Source organism: Leptonychotes weddellii, chromosome X, assembly GCF_054177405.1.
Source record: "Leptonychotes weddellii isolate Sample4059 chromosome X, ASM5417740v2, whole genome shotgun sequence".
Taxonomy (NCBI): domain Eukaryota; kingdom Metazoa; phylum Chordata; class Mammalia; order Carnivora; family Phocidae; genus Leptonychotes; species Leptonychotes weddellii.
The window spans coordinates 47,901,599-47,914,464 of NC_138385.1; the positions used below are offsets into that span (position 1 = coordinate 47,901,599).

The following is a 12,866-nucleotide window of genomic DNA, read 5'->3' on the forward strand; positions in this document are numbered from 1 at the left end:
TTATGCTAAGTGAAATAAGTCAAGCACAGAACGTCAATTATCATATGGTTTCACTTATTTGTGGAACATAAGGAATAACATGGAGGACATTAGGAGAAGGAAGGGAAAAATGGGCAGGGGGAATTGGAGGGAGAGATGAACCATGAGAGACTATGCACCTGAGAAACAAACAGGGTTTTAGAGGGGAGGGGGGAGGTAGGATTGGTTAGCCCGGTGATGGGTATTAAGGAGGGCACGTACTGCATGGAGCACTGGGTGTTATACGAAAACAAAGGATCGTGGATCACTACATCAAAAACTAATGATGTATTGCATGGTGACTAACATAACATAATAAAATTTAAAAAAAATAAAATAAGATTAAAAAAATAAAAATAATAATAGAGAAAAAAAATAAAAATAAAAAATGGGTAAAAGACATGAACATATATTTCTCCAAAGTGGCCATACCAATAGCCAACAGACACATGAAAAGTTGCTAATCATCACGTATCATCAGGGAAATGCAAATCAAAACTACAATGCAGTATCAACTCACACCTGTCAGAATGGCTAAAATCAACAACACAAGAAACAAAAGGTATTGGGGAAGATGTAGAGAAAAAGTAACCCTATTGCACTGATGGTGGGAATGCAAACTGGGGCAGCCAGTCTGAAAAACAGTATGTAGGGTTCCTCAAAAAGTTAAAAATAGAATTATCCTATGATTCAACAATTGCACTAGTGGGTATTTATCCAAAGAATATAAAAATACTAATTAAACAGGGCACGTATTAAATGGTGCACTGGGTGTTATATGCAAACAATGAATCATGGAACACTACATCAAAAACTAATGATGTAATGTATGGTGATTAACATAATCAAATTAAAAAAATACTAATTCAAAGGGATACAAGCACCCCATGTTTGTAACAGCATTATTTACAATAGCCAAGATATGGAAGCAGCACATGTGTCCACTGACTGATGAATGCATAAAGAAGATGTGGCAGAGGATTTAAGATGGTGGAGTAGGGGGACCTTAAGCTTGTCTCATCCCTCGAACACAGCTAGACAAATATCAAATCATTCTGAACACCCAAGAAATCTGAGGACAGAGAGAACAAACTGCACATCTACAGGTAGAAAAACAGCCACCTTTGGGAAGGTAGATGCTGTGGAGAGTTTAAAAGAACTGTGGGTGTGGCAGAGCAGAGGGAGCCCTGATCATGGAGAGAAGAGCAAGAGAAAGAGAGAGAAAGAGTGCAGGGAATGCACAAGAAAAACTCTTCCCCAAAACTACTAACTGGGAAAACGAGAGGTACTGACTACCACAAGTTTTTATAAGCAGCAGAGCTCAAAATCAAGTTTTAGAAGTCTGCACTATCACTGGGGTCATGCCTGGTGGGTTTCGTGATGCTCCGGTAGGGAAGGAAGGCGGGAAGACCCAGGAGCTGGCAGCATGGTCTGAGGATCCCCTGGGTCACATGAGGAGAAAGTTCCTGTTCCTGAAGTGCACTTGGGAGTGATGTCACGGCATCTCTGGGGACAAAAGAGCTGGCAGTACCAATGTGCTACCCTGTTCACTAGTATAGGAACAAAGATACCAGCTGTGGGGAGCAAACCTTGGCGCTGGCTTTTCAGTGTGCCTTACATAAACTCTGAACCACTGCACACTCGTGCTACTGCTTTTCTGGGAAAGACCAGCACAGGTCACAACACAGCTAAGCCCTCACCCACAGGATCAGTGCAGGTCCACACCGAGTTGGTCCCTAAAATTTGTGGTTTTGAAACCCAGATGCAGGCCTGAGATAAAACACAGGAGTACTGTGGTGCCTGGCAGGCAGATAGCTCGGACACCCCCAGAGAGGGTAAAGACAGGGATCCGATGGAATCTGGGGAGACACAAAGAGGCGATTGTTTGCTCTTCGGTGAGGGCTTCCTGAAGAGTGGCGGGTATGAATTCCCTGCTCCAGGGACAAGAGAGCAGGGTGAACCTTCCTCCCCCACTCCTCCTCCACCCGTTAGCACTAACCGACTTCAGGGAGCAACACAGAGCCACTCAGTGGAGGCCAGAGCTGCTTCCACCAAGCCCTGTCCCCCAGTGCCCTCCAGATGCATCTTCACTAGGGCAAGTGTGCATGACAATCAGTGCAGCAGCACCCTCCCCCAGAAGATTAGCACAAACCCCTTGCATGCACCAAGTCTACTGATTCACAGAGTGCTGCAAAGCTTCAGTTCTAAGGGAAATGGGATCCACCTTACTTACTTACTTACTTACTTATTTATTTATTTATTTACATCTACTTTTTAACAAGCAGACCAAAACACAGCTATTTTAACCTTGCCACACAGTAGACATGGTCCAAACACCCCTCACGGCAGGCCAAGGAGAAACTCTGCAGAGTACTGCCCTGAGGAAAGGAGTAGCCAAAACACAAGAGCAGAGTGCACACTCTGAAACACCTCATGAAGCACTAGGTCCAAGACAGTACAGGACCTCTTCTTAAAATAGCCATTACTCTCAGGAGCAGAAATAGAACAGGCTTTCCTAACAATAAGAAACAAAAAAACAGTGACCTAGACAAAATGACAATATGGAGGAATTTACCCCAAAAGAAAGAACAAGAAGAAATGACGCCAGGGATTTAATCAATACAGATATAAGTAAGATGCCTGAACCACAATTTAAAATGATTATATGGATCCTAGCTAGGCTTGAGAAAAGCACAGAAGACACTAGAGAATCCCTTATTGCAGAGGTAAAAGAACTATAAGCTAGTCAGGCCGAGGTAAAAAATGCTATAACCAAGATGAAAATCTGACTAGATGTAATGATAAGGATGGATGAAGCAGAGGAATGAATCAGTAATATAGAAGATAAAATTATGGAAAATAATGAAACTGAAAAGAAGAGGTAAAAAAACGTACTGGATCATGAATGTAGATGTAAGGAATTGAGGACTCCTTAAAGTGTAATAACATTCAAATCAAAGGAGTCCGTGAAGAAATAGAGAGACAAGGAGAGGCAGAACGTTTGTTTGTGCGAAGTATAACCGAAAACTTCCCTAATCAGGGGTAGGAAACAGACATTGAAATCTAAGAAACACAAAGAACTCCCATTAAATTCAACAAAACCTGGCCAACACCAAGACGTATCATAGTCAAATTCACAATATACACAGACAAGGAAAGAATCCTGAAAGCAGCAAGGGGGAAAAAAGTCCTTAAACAAGAAGGGAATGCAGATCAGGTTTGCAGCAGATCTGGCCACAGAAACATGGCAGGGCAGAAGGCAGTGACATGATATATTCAAGTGCTGAACGGGAAAAATACACAGCCAAGAATACTTTATACAGTAAGGCTGTCATTCAGAATAGAAGGAGAGGTAAAGAGTTTCCCAGAAAAACAAAAAATAAAGGAGTTTGTGACCGCTAAACCAGCCCTGCAAGAAAAATTAAAGGGAACTCTTTGAGTAGGGAAAAAGATGACAAAAAGCAACAAAGACTAGAAGGGAAAGGAGAACATCACCAGAAACACCAATTTACAGATAACACAATGTCACTAAATTCATATCTATCAATAGTCACTCTGAATGTAAATGGACTAAATGATCCAATCAAAAGATATAGGGTATCAAAATGGATAAAAAAAGAAAGACCCATCTATATGCTGCCTACAGGAAACTCATTTTATACCTAAAGACACCTGGAGATTGAAAGTGAGGGGATGAAGAACCATCTATTATGCTAATGGATGTCAAAAGAAAGCCGGAATAGCCATACAGCCATACATTTATCACATGAACTAGATTTTAAAGCAAAAACTGTAACAAGAGATGAAGAAGGGAATTAAATCATAGTTAAGGGGTCTATCTCTCAAGAAGATCTAACAATTGTAAATATTTATACCAATAGAGAGCTGTAAATATATAAATCAATTAATAACAAACACACTGAAACTCAGTGATAAGAATATAGTAACAGCTGGGGATATTAACACCCCACTTATGGCAATGGACAGATTAAGCAGAAAATAAAGAAACAATGGCTTTGAGTGACACACTGGACAAGATGGACTAAACAGATATATTCAGAACATTTCATCCTAAAGCAGCAGAATAAACAAATTCTTTTCGAGTGTACATGGAACATTCTCCAGAACAGATCGCATACTGGATCAAAAATCAGGCTTCAACAAGTACAAAAAGATTGAGATCATACCATGCATAGTTTCAGAACACAACGCAATGAAACTTGAAGTCAACCAAAAGACAAAATTTGGAAAGACAACAAATACATGGAGGTTAAAGAACGTCCTATTAAAGAAAGAATGACTTAACCAGGAAATTAAAGAAGAAATTAAAAAAAAATACATGGAAATGAGGAAATGAAAACACGACAGTCCAAAACATTTCAGATACAGTAAAGGTGGTCCTAAGAGGGAAGTATAGAGCAATACAGGCCTACCTCAAGAAGGACTAAAGTCTCAAATGCACAAACTAATCTTATACATAAAGGGGCTAGAAAAAGAACAGCAAATAAATCATAAAGCCAGCAGAAGAAGGGAAATAATATAGATTAGAGCAGAAATAAACCATTCAGTAGAACAGATCAACCAAACTAAGAGCTGGTACTTTGAAAGAAGTAATAAAATTGATAAACCCTAGCCAGACTTATCAAAAAGAAAAAAGAAAAGACCCAAATAAATAAAACCATGAATGAGAGAGGAGAGATCACAACCAACACAAAGAAACACAAACAATTTTAAGAGAGGATTATGAAAAATTATATGCCAACAAACTGGGTAATATGGAAGAAATGAACAAATAACTAAAAACATACAAAATTCCCAAACTGAAACAGGAACAATTAGAAAATTTGAACAGACCCATAACCAGCAAACAAATTGAATCAGTAATCAAAAATTTCCCAGCAAACATAATGCAGAGCCAGATGGCTTCCCAATAAATTTATACCAGACATTTAAAGTAGAGTTCATACCTATTCTTCTCAAACTGTTCCAAAAAGTAGAAATGGAAGGAAAGCTTCCAAACTTATTCTACAAGGCCAGCATTACCTTGATTCCAAAACCAGACAAAGACCCCACCAAAAAGGAGAATTACAGGCAATATCCCTGATGAACATGGATGCAAAAATTCTCAACAAGATACTAGCAAATCACATCCAACAGTATATTAAAAGAATTATTCACCACAATCAAGTGGGATTTATTCCTGGGCTGCAGGGGTGTTCCATATTAGCAAAATGATCAACGTGATACACCACCTTAATAAAAGAAAGGATAAGAGCCATATGATTCTCTCAATAGATGCAGAAAAAGCATTTCACAAAATGCAGCATCAATTTTTGATAAAAACCCTCTACCATGTAGGGATAGGGACAACATACCTCAGCATCATAGAAGTAATATACAGAAGACCCACAGCCAATATCATCCTCAATAGGGAAATTCTGAGAGCTTTTCCTCTACAGTCAGGAACAAGACAGGGATGTCCACTCTCCCCACTGTTGTTTAACAGAGTACTAGAAGTCTTAGCCTCAGCAATCAGACAACAAAAAGAAATAAAAAGCATCCAAATTGGCAAGGAAGAAGTCAAACTTTTACTATTTGCAGATGACATGACACTCTATGTAGAAAACCCAAAAGACTCCACCAAAAAATTGTTAGAACTAAATATATCAATTCAGCAATGCCATAGGTTAAATAAAATCAGCATACAGAAATCTGTTGCATTTCTATACTCCAATTATGAAGCAGCAGAAAGAGAAATCAAGGAACCAATCCCATTTATAATTGCACCAAAAACCATAAGATACCTAGGAATAAATCTAACCAAAGAGGTAAAAAATTTGTATCCTGAAAACTATAGAACACTTACGAAAGAAACTGAAAAGGACACAAAGAAGTCAAAAAACATTCCATGCTCAAGGATTGGAAGAACAAACATTTTTAAAATGTTTATACTAGAAAGCAATCAACACATTTAAGGCAATTCCTATCAAAATACCACCAGCATTTTTCACAGAGCTAGAACAAACAATCCTAAAATTTGTATGGAAACACAATACACTCCAAATAGCCAAAGCAATCCTGAAAAAGAACAGCAAAGCTGGAGGCCTCACGATTCCAGACTTCAAGCTATAGTACAGCTTTCAAGCTATATTACAAAGCTGTAGTCATCAAGACAGTATGGTACTGACACAAAAACAGATACATAGATCAATGGAACAGAACAGAAAACTAAGAAATGGACCCACAACTATATGGTCAATTAATCTTGACAAAGCAAGAATATCCAATGGAAAAAAAGTCTTGGGGTGCTTGGGTGGCTCAGCTGGTTGGGTGTCCAACTCTTGAGTTTGGCTCAGGTCATGATCTCAGGGTCATGATATCAAGCCCCCATGTCAGGCTCCAAGTGTAGGCCCTGCTTAAGATTCTCTCTCTCCCTCTGCCCCTCCCTCCTTGCTAGCACTCCCATTCCAAAAAAAAAAAAAAAAGAAAGAAAGAAAGAAAAAAAGACAGTCTCTTCAACAAATGATGTTGAGAAAACTGGACAACCACATGCAGAAGAATGACTGGACCAGTTTATTACACCATACACAAAAATAAACTCAAAATGGACGAACAATCCTTAATGCGAGACAGGAAACCATCAAAATCCTAGAGGACATCACAGCAGAAACCTCCCTGACCTGGCTGTAGCAACTTGTTACTAGACATGTCTACATGTCTCCAGAGGCAAGGGGAAAAAAAACAAAAATTAACTACTGGGACTTCATCAAGATAAAAAGCTTCTGCACAGCAAAGGAAACAATCCAGAAAACTAAAATGCAGCCTCTGGAATCAGAGAAGATAACTGCAAATGACATATCTGATAAAAGGTTAGTATCCAAAATCTATAAAGAACTTACCAAACTCAACACCCAAAAAAACAACACAGTTAAGAAATGGGCAGAAGACATGAACAGACATGTTTCCAAAGAAGACATACAGATGGCTAACAGGCACATGAAAAGATACTCAACATCATTCATCATTAGGGAAATACAAATCAAAACCACAATGAGATACCACTTCACACCTGCCAAAATGGCTAAAATCAACAACACAAGAAACATCAGGAGTCGGCAAGGATGGAGTAAAAGAAACCCTCCTGCACTGCTGGTGGGAAATCCAAACTGGTGCAGTCACTCTGGAAAACAGTATGGAGGTTCCTCACCAAATTAAAAATAGAACAACCCCACAACCCAGCAATTGCACTACTAGGTATTTACCCAAAGGATACAAAAATATAGATTTGAAGGGGTACATGCACCCCAATGTTTATAACAGCATTATCAACAGCAGTCAAAACATGGAAAGAGCCCAAAAGTCTATCGATATATATATGCACACACACACACATACCACATCTCCTTTATATATATATCTATCTCTATATCTCTACCTATCTATCCATCTATCTATCTACCTACCTACCTATCTATATCTGCATGCATGCAAGAGAAAAAAGAAAATAGAGGAAGAGGGACAAGCCAGGAAACAGACTCTTAACTATTGAGAACAAATTGGTTACCAGAGGGGAGGTTGGTGGGGGATGGGTGAAATAGCTGAAGGGGATTAAGGAGTACACTTGTTGTGATGAGCAAAGGGTGTTGCGTGGCAGTGTTGAATCACTGTGTTGTACACCTGAAACTAATATAACACTGTATGCTAACTATACCAGAATTGAAAGTAACTAATAAAAAAATAAATACTGTAAACCAACAGATTAGAAATGAGAGGTGATAGGAGAACACTGTAAAACTCCTATCAGGTTTGTTACTCAGTGACAGGTTTTATAAAAATTAAGATAGAGGAGGTAGCTGAAATTAGAGACTAAACTCTGATTTTAAATTAGATAATCTATATACAGTAGAAAGAGCTTGGACTTGTATTAGGAAAATCTAGGCTATGAATACATCTACTACTCATAAGCTATATGATTTTGGGCAAGTTACTTAAGCTTCCTGCGTTTCAGTCTGTTCATTATGCAATGATTATAATTACATATGCACAAGAGTTTTTTGTTTTGTTTTGCCTTTTGGGTGAGAATTAAATAACATATGATATTTATAGCTCTTTATATCACAGTAAGCACAATGTAAAGGGCAGATATTATCATTATTTTCTACTTCCTTATCTCTGAGTTGGCCCTATTTCCTTTGCAATAAAACAATGGGTAGTACCATTCACATTGTACAGATAGACAATCCTGTATAACCCAGGGACTGGTGAGTTTATGTGAATACACTCCTAAAATGGTATTAAACACTCTGTTACCTTCTCAATGATTACAGTAAAACCATTGTAGTATTTGCCTAGAAAGTATAATTGTCACTGTTTGGTCTCACAAAGTATCAATTGCCAGTATCTAATATTAAAAAAGTTATTAGTATTATGATTGGTGTTATTTTACTATTTCATTCTGAATGTTCTCCTAGTATCTAAACTAAATAAAGTGATGGTGGAAACTAAGACTGATAGGGGTAAATAGCACAAGAAATGGAAAGTCAGTATTTCTTCTATGTAGATACGACTCATACTTATAGCTTGTAAATTGATAAAATCTGGAAAGGCACATTTTTCTCCACCTAATTACAAAGCTCACATTTACAAAGTGATACTAAATGCTTCACTCACCCAACCCGCCAGTGTTACTCCACACAACCATATGCAAAGATGGGTATTATGAACAATGTGACAATTAGAAAAAGTCCCAAGTACCCAAGTATCTCACAATCTATAAAGATATATAGACTACAGATATGAGAAAGAAAAAACATTTATGAAAAAGCACGTAAGTTCAAACTACTCCTAATAATACGATAACATTATTTAAGGAAAGAATGAAAACAAAATTGAATTATTTCAAACAAACCTGAGGTGGATTCTGATTTTGTCTTTGTTTCAGAGCTGAGTTCTGTTGTCAAGGGCACTGAGTATTTCAGGCTGTCAGTTGTTTTTGCAGGTATTTCTATTTCAGCAGAATTTCCTAGCTGTTTACCAAAAAGATTTTTCTTTCATAAGTAAATCATTTTGCTAAAACAATAAAACATCTTAAAAACGTATAGTATGCAAAGATATTATGTTCCTTCATCTCCTTTCATTCTATCCTTGACCTCTGTTCAGGGCTCCCATTATAAGCCAATCCCCCACCCCAACCAACAAAACTAAATGTTCCCTTTTTGGTCCCTTTAAACTCTACCTTAGATTTTTCTTTAGGTTTAGGAAATGACTCTTTTTTGTTGATTTTTGTCCACAATGATTTAACTGCTTCATAAATTTGCTGGCTTGTAGTATATGCCTTTTTCCCAGTTACCTAATTAAAACAAGAAGTGAGTCAAATAAGATATATTTTTAAAAGTCAAAATAACAAGTATTAAAAAAAATTATGTCAGGTATTTTATGTGAACACTCAGGTCAGAATCAATAGTAAAGATATAAATCTCTAGATCATATAACAGAAAACCCCATTTTCTAAATCTTATATGAAAAATTATTTGCCTCATGTAAAAGGCTAAAAAAATGTATAGTTAGTATAACACCAAGAGTTAATCCTAAAGTAAACTATGACTTTGGGTGATAATGTGTCAATGTAGGCTTATCAATTGTAACAAATGTACCACTCTAATGGGGGATGTAGAAAAGGGATGTTGATAATGGAGGATGCTGAGCATGTGTGGGAACAGGGGGTGTATGGGAAATCTCTGTACCTTCTGCTTAATTTTGTTGTGAACCTAAAACTGCTCTTAGAAAAATAAATTCTTAAAAATGTATAGTTTGCATTCACACTGTAATATGTGAATTTAAAACTATTTTTATTTAACAGAAGTTTGGGAAAGACAGCTTGAGATAATAAACAGAAAATAAGATTTTAAGATGCTATGAAGTTAATACTTTTGTTCAAATTTTCTGGTGCTTTCTCCTGTCATAAAGTATTAATGTATTTCTCCAGAGAATAATACTCTCTTTTGGTAGAAACATAAAATACAAATGAACTACAAACACACCAAAGCAGAGGCAAGGATGGTGAGTGAATTCCTGAAGCTGCTCTTACTTTCATTCATATCTCTTTCCCTTTAAAAATCTCCTTATTCCTTCTTTCTGTTCTTTCCCCATCTTTTTGTTCCTTAAGGCTAAAGTAATTTCAATAGCTATTGACTTTTCAAGTTTTAAAGAGGTTTTAGAAGCTTTCCAGGGTTATACTTTTTATAAACATGAACTTAAAGAACTTTAAAAAACTGTGACTTTCTTGCTTAAAATAGAATTTTTTTGCTAAGTATATACTTACACTTAAGAAAAATAAATCAAACCACTAATATAAAGGAAGTCTTCTTCCTCCCCACAATGTAACTTTGGTCACAGTTGTGTGGCTATTCTTCCTGAGATTTTCCTTATATGTGCATTAGATACATACACACATTTTAAAACAAATGCATATACACATTTTAAAACAAATGGAATGTTGATACTAATATACCTCTACCAAAAAGGATGAGGTAGATTTTAGATTTATATGCACTGATACGGATTTCCATGAACCACTGAATTGAAAAGACGAGATTAGAGAACAGATTCCACACTACAATCTCAATTATGTTTTAAAATAAATTTTAAAATAAACTACACACATATACACTTAGCTTGTTCCCTTTTTAAAAACACAAATAGGATCACACTATACATATTGAGATTTGATAGTTTAAAAGCTTAATAATTTGTCAGAGATGTTTCCATATCAGTTTATACACCTGTAGATCTGCTTCTTTTATAATAGCTGCCTAGTTAGTATTCTACAATGGATATGCCACAGTTAGTTTAATAAATCCCCTATCTTGGGGAATATGGGATGTTTCCCTTTTTTGGGCAATTATAAGCATGCTGTGATTAGCATTCTTACACATACAACTGGGACCACACATCTTTGTGGTGTCTCCTTGGTACAAATTCCTGGATGTGAAATACCTGGATTAAAGATTATATACATTTTAATTTTTGATAATATTGCCACATTGCCTCCATAAAGTCAGCAATACACTGTAGTAATATATACTCCCACCAAAAAGGTGTTTTCATACCCCATTTACCAGAAGCAGTATTACTATGAGTCTTTTAAATCTTTATCAAATTGAAAGACTAAAAGCCAATATCTAAATGATCTTTAAATTTGCATTTATTTGATTGCTGATAAAGTTAAGCATCCTTCATATTGGGCCATTTATGTTTCTTATTTTGTGGATTGCTTGTTTGTTTACTTTCTTCATTTTCTTAGAGAGCCTTTATCTTTTTTCTATCCATTTATAGGAAGGCCATTATTTAGTCCTTTGTTATAGATGTTGCAAATAGTTTTCCCAGTTTTAATTTACCCATTAACTTTGTAAATGTTATATTGTGATCAGAAGAAATGTATTTATTTTGATGTAGTAAAATACATTAATTTTTTTGATGGTTTCTGGATTGTGTTTTGCTTAAGAGTGCCTTTCCTATCTCAACATTACAGAGGTATTTATCTTCTTTCTTCTAATATTTTTATAGTATTATATTTTATGATTAGATCTTTAGTCCACCTGAAATTTATTTTTGCAAGGTCTAAGATTTTTTTCCAAAAAGCCAATTATTCCAACACATGTCTGGAATAACCAATCCATTCTTTCTTTCTTTTTTTTTTTTAAGATTTTTTTTAAATTTATTCATTTGAGACACAGAGATACAGAGAGAGAGAGCATGAGCAGGGGGAGTGGAGAGGGAGAGGAAGAGGGAGAAGCAGGCTCCCCGCTGAGCAGGGAGCCCGATGTGGGGCTCGATCCCAGGACCCTGGGATCATGACCTGAGCCGAAGGCAGACGCTTAACCATCTGAGCCACCCAGGCACCCCAATCCATTCTTTCTTTACACGCTGATCTGAAATGCCACCTTTACTATACCCTCCCCTTACCCCACAATATATACAAAGACATACTTGATATATTTGTTCTTGGATATTCTCTTTTTTTTTTTTTTTGGTCTATTTTATTGTCTATGCTAGCATAGTTACCAATACATGGTAAATGGACAACAAATACTGGTTGAATGAATGTCATACTCCCTACAAATCGAGGAATTCTGTAAGAACTAAATTAAACTTCTAAATTTGGGAACATATGCTATATTCCAATATTCAGTCCTTTCATCTAGAAACAAGATATATCTCTAAATGTATTCAAAATTTTTAAAAATGCCTTTCACTAAAGTTTAATATTTTTTTTCTTTTATAAATTTTATTTTGTTATGTTATGTTAATCACCATACATTACATCATTAGTTTTTGATGTAGTGTTCCATGATTCATTGTTTGCGTATAATACCCAGTGCTCCATTCAATACGTGCCCTCTTTAATACCCATCACCAGGCTAACCCATCCCCCCAGCCCCCTCCCCTCTAGAACCCTCAGTTTGTTTCTCAGAGTCCATAGTCTCTCATGGTTTGTCTCCCCCTCCAATTCCCCCCCTTAATTTTTCCCTTCCTACTATAGTTTAATAGTTTTTAATAAATAGATCTTAGAAGATTATTTGTTAAGTTTATTCCTAGGTATTTTATAGGTTTCAAAGACAGATTACTTGATACTCTTTATTAAAGTTAATAATGAAAACAGTGTGAAGAAAACCATAAAAAGCAAAAAGTAATCCCATCTTGAAGTATATTTCTGAAATGGTGAATAACTGGAGTGTGACTTATTTTTCAAAGAGCCTTCTAGACTACCATTTTGTGATTTTTTTTTTATGTCATAGACCTCTTGGAGAATCTCCTGAAAGGTACGGGCCCTTTCCTTAAGAAACTAC

General features: G+C 36.3%; 1 protein-coding gene across 7 annotated transcripts in view; it reads right to left on the reverse strand.

Moving 5' to 3' along the window:
• Positions 1-8,551: 8,551 nt before the first annotated feature.
• APOOL (apolipoprotein O like) overlaps positions 8,552-12,866 on the reverse strand; it is a 101,973-nt gene continuing 97,658 nt past the window's right edge. For 2 of the 7 annotated variants that reach the window (XM_081808568.1, XM_081808569.1), the window contains 2 exons: positions 9,254-9,367; positions 8,558-9,044 (listed from right to left, as the gene is read on the reverse strand). In XM_081808568.1, coding sequence (XP_081664694.1) covers positions 8,880-9,044; positions 9,254-9,367 — 279 coding nt within the window. In that variant the 3' untranslated portion in view covers positions 8,558-8,879. Of the gene's footprint in view, positions 9,045-9,253; positions 9,368-12,866 lie in introns of all 7 variants that reach the window. The other 5 variants (XM_081808575.1, XM_081808573.1, XM_081808571.1 and 2 more) reach the window with 5 other exon arrangements.